Here is a 13,854-nt window from a genome sequence, read left to right on the forward strand (position 1 = left end):
TACAAACGATTGTCATCTTTTTTCGTATCCATTATTAAATTTGTAGGGCAACTCCGGGCAATTTCTGAGAAATGTTTAACAGAAAATCTCAGAAAAGACTTTTCGTGCATGCCGCGGCTCCCTACTAAGTGGTTGGATAATAGTATAATATATCTATAATCTATAAATATTATAAAGCTGAAGAGTTTGTTTGTTTGTTTGTTTGTTTGAACGCGCTAATCTCGGGAACTACTGGTCCGATTTGTAAAATTCTTTCAGTGTTAGATAGCCCATTTATCGAGGAAGGCTATAGGCTATATATCATCACGCTACGACCAATAGGAGCAGAGTACCAGTGAAAAATGTTACAAAAACGGGGAAAAATTATGATTCTCTTATGTGACGCAAGCGAAGTTGCGCGGGTCAGCTAGTTATAAATATTTTACTCTCGGTTTAACATAAATCTCCTGCAATATCAGATTAATTCTAAAAACCTGCTAGTTGTTTATAGCATGTTTAATAAGGACACTCGTGTCTTATGCATAATTACCATTCATTGATTAATTACGCATATATTAGTTATGCCTATTGGTCATTCTTTGTTGAGTCATAGAAACGCATAAACAATACAATACAGCTATTTATCTTATGTTTTTGTCTATTTCATGTCTTTTTCGGTGTTGCATCTTTAATAATACTTTTTAGTAAACTCTTTACAGCATAGAAGTCGTGTTTGTTAAGCTTAAGTTATAGGTATTATTAAACAGCGCTGCCATAAATATAGACTTCAATAAAAATAAAAACTTAATTATCTGATGAAGAAACAGTATTTTTAATTACGTTAGTAGTTTATTTAATACTAGATATAGCAATAAAAGAAATTGAAAATCAAATTCAATGAAATTTTGATTCAAACCATTCCCGAATTGTCCAATGAGTAAATTCCGAATTTGAATGACTGTAATCCCCGGAATAATGCAACGGATTTGAAGATAATTTTTCCGTTTCAAAGGTACATTATATAATTAACCCGCAAAATGAATAAATGAATAAATTAGCTATAGGATAGATTACCCGAAAGTGACACGAATTTTGATGAAATTAGGTTCACTGATAAAATAATCTGGATTACATAGGGTATTTTTTACTCCGGAAAATATAATTTCGCGGACGAAATCGCTCGTAGCTATTAGTACATATATATCTCAGAGTTTAGCTGTTACATAATATTTACAGTTTTAGTTTTTTCACAAACTTGTTTTATGATCTTTAAGTCGTTAATGTTTAAGGTCTTGTCCTTGACGCATTAGCTACATTTAAAGCTTTTAACATAATAGTGTGACAGAAAAACGGCTTGATTAGTTCTATTTATCAAAGATACGAGAAATATAACACTCGCTTTTTTGTTTTAGTTCCTTAATTTAATGTTAATTTTGTGATTTTGTAAAGAAATATTCGTTTTGCTTTCTGATTTCTACCTTTTCCTACGAAAAGAAGGCGCGATTTTATGTATGTACGTAGTACTCACTTAGCCGTGTTCACAATTGCGTATAGCTTAATTCACGGATTCGCATTTGTGCATTTTTTGCTAGCCCTTTCGTTGTTAGTTGCATATCTGTCCTACGGCTGGGCAAAGACCTCTCCTCTTTTCTTTCAAAATCTGCTTGTCTTATGCCATACCCTTACCGTCCCATCTGCGTCGTGGTTGGCCTCGACAGTCTCTTTTGTTGTTATTTATCAAAAATCTTTGAATTCGATTACTTAGTATTTTTTTGAATAAAGGCTAATTTCTTGCAGTTAATCTAGCTTTCGTCAGTATTTAAAGTATTTTCCTACTTGTTTTGTATGTTGAATAACAACAACAATAAAAGATAAATGATTTAAATAGGTAAATCACCAATATGTCGTAATTTACTGTAATCAATGCCATTAAATAAATTGCAATGACGATAGAAAATGCGAAAATTTATACGAGTACCCCTACTACCTTAGATCTTATAAAATACCTAGAGTTAATACTAACTGGTATATCTATACTAATATTATAAAGCTGAAGAGTTTGTTTGTTTGTTTGTTTGAACGCGCTAATCTCAGGAACTACTGATTCGATTTGAAAAATTCAGTGTTAGCCTATCTAACACTGAATTTTTCAAATCGTATCATTCAGTGACTCATTTATCGAGGAGGGCTATAGGCTAAATAACATCACGCTACGGCCATTAGGAGCGGAGTAGCAACGAAAAATGTTACAAAAACGGGAAAAATTATGACCAATTCTCTCTAATGTAACGCAAGCGAAATTGCGCGGGTCAGCTAGTGTTATATAAAATGTAATGTCGTCCTGGCCGATATTATTACCTACTTATACATATATGTGTGTTATAATATCCTGAAATAAAACGACATAAAATATGTTTATTGGAAAGTTATCGATGTTAACACGAAATATGTTCTTTTTTAAAATGCAGAAAAACTATCCATACTAATATTATAAATGCGAAAGTAACTCTGTCTGTCTGTCTGTCTGTCTATCTGACTGTCTGTCTGTCTGCTACTCAATCACGCCTAAACTACTGAACTTTGCATGAAATTTGGTATGGAGATACTTTGATACCCGAGAAAGGACATAGGCTATATATCATCACGCTACGACCAAAAGGAGCAGAGTACCAGAAAAAAATGTTACAAAAATGGGGAAAATTTCACCCATTCTCTCTTATTGGACGCAAGCGAAGTTGCGCGGGTCAGCTAGTATTTTATAAAATTAACTTCGTAAGGTATTGATGATAAAGTCAAGACTGTAAAAACCACAACAGCAAAAATATACATGTTATTAAACTTAGTGCCTAAGTTTTTTTATTATTTTTAATTATAACAATGCTTGTAACTGGTTAGACAACTCGTAGGTGCTTAAAATCAAGGAAGACTATTAAAGAACCAGCTTAATATATTAACTTAATTTAAATTTGGCTCAAGCACCATTGTTTTTTTTGTGGTGTGGTGATTTAATTATAGAAAAAACTCCATAATAATTGCCAGTTATAAGATAAAGTGTGTGTAGGTTTTATAAATAGGTACTTTAGAAATAAATGTATTGTATTATGTACAGCCTACGAGTCAAAACTAAAATAATTTACGTATTTCAATATTCTATGATGAAGTGATTATGAATCCTGCCGAAATTTGGCTTCTGCCGCCAGTTTCATTGAAATCAGCCAACTGTGCAGGACTTTATAGTGTCCAAGTATGTGCACAATACATTTACACTATAAATACACTCTCTATTCCGTGACTCTCATAGCCCGGTGGGACTGCTAAAACAACGCGACCATGTAGACGTCAGGTACGAGACTGAGAGCTTTACGTACTCTCTGAGGAACAGAGATCTACAACCTCGATATATGGTACAAACTAGATAAAGGTATCCTATGCGTTAATCTGGGTAACAAACTACCTGTGTATTAAATTTCATTAATATCTGTTCAGTAGTTTTTTCTTGAAAGTTTAACAAACTTACATACGTCATACATACATCCTCACAAACTTTTGCATTTATAACATTAGTATGATGGTATGTCTACTAACCTGCATGACAGTGTATGGCAACGCGTCCTTCTTGTAATGCAAAGGATAGCACTTTGGCCATGTTGAGAAGACCACTCAGACTTGCTTCCCCGTAGTCCGGCCATGCGAAGTTGTAGTAGTATACTACAGAATAAGAACTAAAATTATTGGCGTGGAGATCGTACATCAAACATGACTTTTGCGTTTTGAGTAATTAATTAAGTTTATGAAAATAGCTTAAGAAAACGCATGTTAGGTAAGAAAGGTTTAAACCCCGTTTAAGGTTAAGACTGATAAAAACATGTTAACGTGTCTGAATTCTCGATTTTGCGTATAACTGTTTAATTGATGCTCTTGCATCCTGTAAAGGCTGTCCTCTAAAGTAACTTAGTCTACTATTCTCAGCTTTACGTGAGTACTAGCTATAAATGACGTACTATCGTTTGCCATGAAGATGGTAGGATCGTAAGTGAAGCCAGACTTGGTGAGTGGAGGTCCACAGCTCGAGTGTTCTCCAGGCGTCTGCAGATTGATCACTGTGCGGATGCCCCAGCTGAAAGTAAACGCAGTACTTAAAGAACATGACAGGATAATCATTGACTTATTTAATGGAGTGTTAAGGGAGAGACTGCAGAAATCAGCTGCCTCAGTCGACAGCTCTTCCTGCAACGTCATGCGGCATTTCTTTACAATATTGATTAGTATGAGTGGTTTCATATAAATCAATTTATCAATTATAAGGTGTAGGGGAACCTGTTGTACCTTGGCACTATGTGTACCTAGGCCACTGGGCTCGTTTTCAAATATTCGCGCGATACTAAATTCTACTGTTTACGGTATTCGATACGTCACTACAGACTATTCAATGTGCAGTTAGTCGCATACCGCCATTAAGCCGGTGTTTGGTGTTATCGACGCTGAAACTTTTTTGTGTGAAAAAGTAAGTATTTCTAATATATTTTGAAGTCTAATAGTTTTAAAAGTTTTCTAATAGTCACTTAACTGTTATATGCTATCGGTTCTTTGATTTTACAAGTCTCAACACAATAAAAAACTTACGAGATACTTAAATTCTAAACTATATAAAATCACCGTTTTAGTGAAGTTGGAGAGTGTTGTACCTCGGTCACTGTCGATCAGTTGTACCTTGGCCACTGGCCAAGGTACAACCTGGATGTTATACTTTGGCCAGGAGGATGTTTTATTAAATTATTTCACATTTACGTAATAATATTCCTAATTCAATATCTTTATTATTTCAGAAATCGATGCAAAAATCACTTAAAAACTGGAAATGGCCTGAAAAAGAGGAGATTAAAACCCCGCAAAAAGTTAACAAGAACAGAGAAATTTATTATGTTCCAGAGATACAGAAGTACTGGGGTTTCTACTAAATGCTTAAGGCTGAATAATATATCTACATTATTGATAGTGTTTTTATAATAGCTAGTCCAAATGACTGATTAAAATTTAAGAGAGAAATAATAATTTATATATAGGTAAAGATGATCTATACTAATTATCTATACTAATATTATAAAGCTGAAGAATTTGTTTGTTTGTTTGAACGCGCTAATCTCAGGAACTACTGGTCCGATTTGAAAAATTCTTTCAGTTTTAGATAGCCCATTTATCGAGGAAGGCTATAGGCTATATATCATCACGCTATGACCAATAGGAGCAGAGTACCAGTAAAAAATGTTACAAAAACGGGGAAAATTATGACCCATTCTTTCTTATGTGACGCAAGGGAAGTTGCGCGGGTCAGCTAGTTGTTTCAATATTTTGTTTTCCTTTGCTATGCTATATAGGTATATTGATTTGCTATATTATATTATGTGATATCGTCGCTGCGCCTGCCAAGTTCCACATGTGTCTTTTGTGAGATTTTGGAAAACTTTTGTTTTTATTTGGGACACAATATTCATTTTTTTTAACATCAAAATACACATATGGAGTTTGGCAGGCGCAGCGATGTAATGTAACGAAACGGTGGCCAAAGTTAGTTGTTTTTGTTTAAATATTTTGTTTGAAAAGCATAAAAAATGCTATGAATATTATTTTAATTTTTATCATTTTTAAATTTTGATCATTTGAGAATTTTTTAAATGTTTTGTTAAATACTGTATACTGTAATAATACTGTGTACTGTAATAAATCAAATAAAATGATTTTAGTTAACAAAACTTGATAATTTGCTTAAATTACCCCCAAATTTCAATGTGGCCTAGGTACAACGTACTACTGGCCTAGGTACATAGGGTATGTTGTACCTTGGCCACATTTCCCATTTTTTTTTAAATTTAAAAATATTATGTAAATATTAAATATACATTTCTGATATTTTTTTGGTGAGTACCCAAATAATTGACATTTCAAACTATGCAAATATGATTTGTGTGCTGCACGTCAAATCACAATAAAAAATATATTTCTAAAAAACCGGCCTAGGTACAACAGGTTCCCTTACTGCAACTAAAAGTTTTTAGCAGTTTTTTTCCCGACAATCTGTCAGCCGCTGCTGTTTGCGGGCTGCAGTTGAGAGCCTTGTTCTAAATACATCAAATTTACCAAACCATTTTTAAAAGAGAGAAAATTGAATATTTAAGTCAGTGATAATACGACATAAGAATTTGAAAGTAAAACACTTTTTGAAATCACTAAAGTTGTTGCGGCTGTCTCTAAAGTTTCATGACCGTGAATCTTTTTCCCATCGTCATATTCTAAATAGCATTGTGTCACGCGATTTCAGATTGCTTTCATGTAATTTCTAGACTTTTATGGACTATATCGAGAAGTTTTGCGCACATTACTGTCACTGATATTTTTAGGGTTCCAATCCTTTCATGGAAAAAGTTAACCCCATTAGCCTTGGCTCATAAGATGTAGTGTGTGTTCGTAATTGCTAAATTTAATTTCTATATAAATTCACCTACTCGTATACCTACTTTAAGCAACAAACAAAAACTATTGAATCTATCTTAACTTTTAGTATGCCAAGAAAATTTTCAAAATAGCACTTTTTCCATCTCCAACAGGCAACACTAATGAACGCAAAACAAATGAAAAAAGTAGTTTTGAGTTAATATCCAACTTTACAAAAAAAGCAAGCCCTCAATTAGTCTCTATAAACAAGTTGAATAATTCTGAACGAACCGCAATTCCCAAAACTCTTTGTCTTTTTCAATCTTTACTACTACTTTCCCTCCTCTATCTTTCACAAAGACATCTGACATTTTTCTTGTAAACCGTCAGTTAAGTATCAGATATAAGACGTTACCTATGGAACTGTTGTATAATGTTCCTGGCTGCGATGGCCGCGGTGCTGGGCCGCGCCATCGCCAGAATGTCCTCCGTGACCCTGCGAACAACACATGTCAGCGTTATTGTATCTATAAATTGAAATAAACATGTAGCATGTTGTTTTTCTGTTTAGACTTTGAGATATACTGTGATTAGAGTATATAAACTGTGGCGGTTTGGACAGTGGACACATATTACTAAATTATTAAGCGGGTCCTAAACGAGATGAGAATTTTAAAGCTACGATATATAATTTATTGCCCGATTTTTTGGATCGATCATGGCCATGGGCTGAAGAGTCAGAGAAAAAGAAAGAAAGAGAAAAATAATGTTACAGTTCTCATTGCCTATAAAATGCTTTTAGCAATTTAGTATTATACTGTGAAAGAATTGTATTATAGTTTTCAGTGGTGCATGTTTCAATCGCGCAAAACTTACAAAAATATCATTATGTCCGTTTCAGTATATTTTTCATGAATGTTTTTTAAGTTAGTCTTAGTTAGATGCGAGAAATAAGAAGATGGAAAAGGTTGACATGGCCATCTAGCAGCTATGCAGTTGTTATAAATTATATCGATCCATTGAATACTTGAATAACGCACGTTAACGAAGTATTTCAACTGTATGCTACAAAAATTATATCAGGCACACAAGTCTCCATACTTTTAGTCTAAATTTAAGTCAAGCCTAAAAAAGTACACACTGGCTTTAAAATAAGTACCTACTTAGATGTTTTTTTCATTACTATTAAAATGTTTGCTATTTTCAACACGAAATTCGCATTTCTTTAAATATTTGACTAAAAACAATTTTCTACATATTTAGTAGTGAATGTTTGTGTCACGCGATGAAACATATTTGCATAAGTAGAAATAAATTGGCTTTTTAACCTTAAATCACATGACATTACATTAATCAGCAAAAAAATATATAAAGTTACATATTGCATGCGCTCCCTCAGCCCCTACCCTCAGCATAATTTAAGTTTGCTTAGGTAATGTAAGCAAGAAAAATAATTTAGTTTTTAGCTAGTTTTGTAGTTCAGTTGTTTTAGCCAGTTGCATGACGAAAGTTTGTTCATAGTTAGAGTATAGGAAACCAATTAGAAAAAAAACGTTGCCGACGAATAGAGAATCTCCTCATGTTTAGGGTCTTCTACTTCTACTATACTATGCAAGGAAATGGTGATTTTGTTAAGAAGGAAATTATAATAGACTATTTTGGATGAAACTTTTTGTACAAAGTTACAGAAGTAACTTTTTGGTAGGTATGTAGAATTGAATCGAGAACAATTAGATGTTTTTATAATTTATCAACATAATATAAAATGTAGTTATTAGTTTGGATCACGTATAAGTAGGTAAGAAATTTCGAAATATTGTAACTAAAGCTGTAACTAGCTACTGTTTCCATTCAGTCTAGATAAACCTAATAAACTAATCAATGCATTTAGTTAAATCTTTTTTTTTCTTTTCTTTTTTTTTAAAGACAACTCCCGCACTAAGAATTGCTCTTGTGTCGCGGGGACTTCTACAAACATACAAACAACGGACACAAAGCACAACCAGACCCGAAACAATTATTTGTGGATCGCACAAATAATTGTCCCGTGTGGGAATCGAACCCACGACCTCCCGACACAGTGGTATCGGCGTGGTGACCTAAGCCACTGCGCCACGGAATCAGTCTATATTAAATGCTTTCAACGTAAGATTCATTATTTTGTCATCGAGCTTTAAGTTTAGTTAAAACTACAGACAACATTTAAAACGATTTTTTGTGGCTTGCACCCACTACCTACGGCTATAATTTTTTCATAACGTCATAAGTGGCAAGTCGGACTGCAGCATTACTAGGCCCAAACATAAGTAACAAAAAGTCTATTATTAAAGCAATTAACATAAAATAGTCGCGGGACGGAAGTCACGCGAACTGACTTATTTTATTTCACATAATTTTACTCAAGGATAAACTTGTAGATGTCAGAATTTTTAGTCGTAACTACTTATGGATTTTTAGAATTAGAAAGTCCACAGAAGACACACATTTTTATTATGCCAAATATACGTAGCACAGAGCCAAGTGGTCTAAGCATTCGCTCTTCGCCCCCGACGCATCCTACGCAAGTCGTCGACGATTTGAACCCAAGGCAACACACCAATATATTTTCGAACTTATTTGTGTGTTAGAAATTCTCTTGAACTAACGGTGAAGGCATCGTGATGAAAACTTGCAGGCCTAAAAGTTCTTTAACTTTTTTGAGATCACGAAAAGACCACAACCTCCCAGCGTGGTGGAATCGAGGCTTAATCTCTCCCTCTTTCGAGAGTAGACTCTTACCAGCAGTGGGATAGTCATAGGCAGTTACTTCAAGACTCAAATTGGTAAGTATCGAAGGTATTCGTAGCCTCTACGAAGGTTCGAGTTCAATATAATGACTTATCGATCAGTCAATTCATTAAATGCACAGCATACCTATTGTACTATACATATATAGCACTAATAAATAATGCAGGCTGTGGTGACACTGTAAACACGGTGTGCACCACCGGTGTTAGTACATTAATAATGAAGTACAGTGCCCATTATGTGTTTAATACACCTTGTGTTTTGAAATGTAGACTTTCGGAATAGGCACCTATAATTCATTTGATGTTTGCATTGCTACTACACTTATTTACTGATTAAGTATTTTATAGGTTTTAAGAATCATGCTGTGCTGCAGTAATGACATGATGCTTAACTCGTTTTAGTATAAAATTCTCTGTCTTTTTAGGAGTGTATAGATAGTATGATAGAGGATTAAGTATTTCTACAAAATTGTATACGAGAATATAATCTTTTGAACCAGGTTTAGTGATTGCACAACGAAATCAGGAGCAGTTTGATGGCATTCAAAACCAGATGTACTAAGTAGAACATGAGTCTTAGCATATTTAAAGCAGAATTTCGTAGACAGTTCATAGAGAAGTGGTTTTGAAGGGCAGGTTAAAATTGTCCCTAGCTGTTGTCAGTTAAGATTAACAGTGTTAGAATAAAAGTAAAGTAGATTGAAATAAAAAAATAAATAGCAAAAACTTGCAAATGTAAATGAATATTCAGCAAAAAGCATTTAACATAACAGAGTAATAAAATACGCGAGAAAGTTTCCTGGCGGGAAGACATGAGTGTAGTTGTAGTTTTTACAAGCGCCATCTTGAATTATGAGCGTGCTATGAATTATGTGTGTGCGAGTTATTTCTGTGGAGTTCACGGCTGATGCACTGATCGATGAATCTAAACGTGTAGCATTTAGTTATTTTATGAGAGGGATGTTACATTTTTATCGTTTTCTTGGGGCAAATGGGTGCTATTTTGAATTTTGAAATACATTTTTTTTAATCTTTTTGCAGACTGCTTTTAGTTTAATATCAAAATTATTGAAGCCGCCAACTGGATCTTTGAATTGACTATTACTTCTATTTGTCCCTCCGTAGTACATAGACACTATCTCAAATGTCACAACACTGTCAATACGCTGGTCACGTCAAGGATACTACGCAAAAGATTGACTAACAGATAACTAGTACTTTGCAACAAGCCAGAAGTAAAAAAATGGAGATTCCTTGTATATTTGGGAACAGGATTTTGTCATTACAAGTTCTTAAGACAGCTTAAAAACTGGACAATCCAGGTTTTAAAGTAAACCAGTTTTCAAGCAGTACTTCCACTCACCAGTCAGAATAAAGTCCCTGTATAGCGGCGCCAGTCTGCGGCCTCTCGTAGGGACATCGTGCTCCTCCACAGAACAGGGCACACTGGAGACCACGAGGAGTGGTGGTGCGGAGACGCTCGCCGACTGCGCTGTACAACGCTGCGGGCGGGTGGTTGATACGGCGACGGGACTCACGACTCCTGGGGATAGGAAAGTAGATTTTAATCCATATTAAATTTCCATATAAAATCCATTGAATTGGTGAATAATAATAATATAACTCACTATCTTTCCTCTTTTATACACCTTCACAATAATCCCTACATCACGCCAAGGTAGACTGCAAGAAAATGCCCCTGGCATTAAGTCCGCGTTTATACAGCTTTGTATAGTAAGTTTTTAAATAAATAAAAATAAATAAATATAATTCGTTGAGTTGTAGCCTGTTCAAAATCTAGGTTGGGCAGCAAGTAATGAAAGACTAGATTTAGTAAATGGACTCCGTTCAAAACACTTGACATCATATTGAAACAAGTGAGACTGCGCCGTGGCAGACCATAAAAGCGGTGATGGGATGGGCTTAACAGAGGCGAAACAGGCAGGATCACGATGGTAGATGCTCTAGAAGAATGGATATTAAGAGCAGATTCCTTGCCCAGCAGTGGGATGATCAGACTTTGAGTTAGTATATGAAATACGAAATTTAAGTTAATTTTAATGTGATAATTAGATATTTTATATGACTTCATTTAATGCGATTGCATCACAAAAATCTTCGCTAGGCTAGCAGGGTAGCTAGTAGCCAACTAATTCAAATTCAAAATAACCTTTATTTCGTAAACTGTCTACACTTATTTGAAATAGCCACTAACTAACTAAAGCTAGGTAAGTCATAGGTAAATCTAACGATTTCTCATGATTGACGAGGACACCTCTGATTACTGTCCTGACAAATACAGACAGGTCAATCAATCACGATGTGTTTGTCAAAATGTCCAAGTTAAAATGATTGTGGACTTTACGTAATCATTGAAGGGAAAGTTAATTGTCTGAACTGTTTGATGTTATGTTTACTTTTGATTATGATTTAGATTAGCTGATGATCGAGTTGATGGACTATTTGAGGGTCGTACTAATATTTGTACTGGGAAAAAGGTCGTAATGGTCTTGTTGAATAGAAAATATATTGAATGGAAAGAAAAAAAGCTTGAAATTGTTGTTGATTTCGTTTATAAAACAGCTTTCGCAATAATAAGGGTATGGTGGAATTTTGACATTTGATTTAATACCTATACTTGCTGTCCCTTTATCCATTGCATATATTATTCAACATTTCAGCTAATGGCTAACCACTAGCTGAAATTAGCTCTTAATCTTGTATTGTTGAGAAGGTTATAACTAAATCGGAAACTACCATCTATTCCTTTTTAGCGGGCATTCTTAACTCGTTAAGTATAATAGCCCTTTGCAATAATATATTATTTAGATGCGTGGTAGCTACCTTTAAGTAAGCTACACGTGCCACAAACTAGCAATTTTATTTAGTTAAGTAACTTTTATTTTTATAACTGTATAAATATAAGTACATAATATTGCGTAAACTTCAATTACACTAATTGATGATTAAACACCATCAGATATTTATAATCAAAGGATAGTTCTTACTTATCTAAACAAAATATGAGATAGATTTAATAAACGGCCAAAAATATGAATTGGGGGGTACCACGTTCTTCAGTTGACAGCTATTTGAAAGCCATGCTATAAATTGTTTTCTCCCTTAGATTATCTATTTACTAGCTGTTCCGCGCAACTTCGCTTGCGTCACATAAGAGAGAATGGGTCATAATTTTCCTCGTTTTTGTAACATTTTTCATTGCTACTCTGCTCCTATTGGTCGTAGCGTAATGATATATAGGCTATAGCCTTCCTCGATAAATGGGCTATCTAACACTGAAAGAATTTTTCAAATTGGACAAGCAGTATCTGAGATTAGCGTGTTCAAAACAAAACAAACAAACAAAGTATTAGTATAGATTAATACGTGAAGCAAAAACTTTGGACCTACTTTTAAGAAAAACGTGCGGACGCAGAAGTATGAAAGGCACACTTACAGTTTATGTGTAGGAAGATATGATAGGTAGTATATTTTACCAGTGGGACGAAAAGGTCGTGGGACGAAACACTAAACTAGCCCGCAGTTTATTTTATTGATGGAAAAAATTCGGCCCACAGATAAAAAAAAGATCACAATTTAGATTCATACCTGTCTAAGAAGTGGAATCTTCGGAAGTTAATAAAATTAATACTAGATTTTCTCCTGTCTTTTTCCCAGCGTATATTGGACATAGTATCACTCAAATAGCTGTGTTTTTTACAATAACTTGAAGGGCGGTGGTGCGTCGTTGTTCAATACGAATGTAGTAAGTACTGTGGCCGCGACCCTTCGTGGAGGACTATAAACAAACGAGCTGCCCACTGAACATTAGTAGCGTTGGCATGTATAGCAAATGATGGACATTTTGTACCAGAAATATACATATATACTAGCTGACCCGGCAAACGTTGTTTTGCCATGAAAAATAAATAAAAAACATTGTCCAGCGGACAAAATTGTGAATCTAAACCATTCTCAGATCCCCTTGAACACACAAAAAATTTCATCAAAATCGGTCCAGTCGTTTAAGAGAAGTTCAGTGACATACACACTTACAGAAGAATTATATATATAAAGATTTTTTTTTAAGTCCGGGTTTGTGTTATAAGCAAAGGTAGTGTGTTCTTAGGCATGCAACTGTTGAATTGGTTTCTTTTCTACCAATAAATAAGTAGTCGGCAAGTATGCAGTATGCGCTTGCTGGTTTAATGGAGTCATTAATGGGTCCGCTCCGTTCGCAGTGGCAACCGGGCTTAAAGCTCGGCTGCCGGGCCTCACAGTGTGTTGTCAGACTTTTCTGAATTCTATTAATGATTGATAGCCCCGATACAGGCTGCGCCTAGTGGGGTTGTCGTAGTTATAAGCATAATTATGTAATTCTTGAATGGTAATAAATTATTTTTATTTTTTATTTTTGTTTAGGACCGGAGTTTAACGTTCCCGGTATAATGGTTGTAGGCTTGCTCTCTGTAGCATGAGACTGACACTGTAATTGATAATATGTGGCTGTTTTTTATATACCTCTGCCTATAAACGGGTATAACAGGATTTAAGACATAAAAAATACAATTTTAAAAGTTCCAAATGGGAATACTTATAATAGTAAACGTACAAACTCATTTAGTACCAACAATTTCAGTCACTACTAATACCTATA

General features: G+C 34.6%; 1 protein-coding gene across 1 annotated transcript in view; it reads right to left on the reverse strand.

The window, feature by feature from the left end:
* LOC142982807 (uncharacterized) overlaps positions 1 to 13,854 on the reverse strand; it is a 29,158-nt gene that overhangs the window by 8,073 nt on the left and 7,231 nt on the right. The window contains exons 2-5 of the mRNA XM_076129491.1: positions 10,561 to 10,740; positions 6,824 to 6,904; positions 3,981 to 4,096; positions 3,565 to 3,687 (exon numbers count right to left, since the gene is read on the reverse strand). Coding sequence (XP_075985606.1) covers positions 3,565 to 3,687; positions 3,981 to 4,096; positions 6,824 to 6,904; positions 10,561 to 10,740 — 500 coding nt within the window. The remainder of the gene's footprint in view (positions 1 to 3,564; positions 3,688 to 3,980; positions 4,097 to 6,823; positions 6,905 to 10,560; positions 10,741 to 13,854) is intronic.

This window comes from Anticarsia gemmatalis, chromosome 22 (assembly GCF_050436995.1).
Source record: "Anticarsia gemmatalis isolate Benzon Research Colony breed Stoneville strain chromosome 22, ilAntGemm2 primary, whole genome shotgun sequence".
Classification (NCBI taxonomy): domain Eukaryota; kingdom Metazoa; phylum Arthropoda; class Insecta; order Lepidoptera; family Erebidae; genus Anticarsia; species Anticarsia gemmatalis.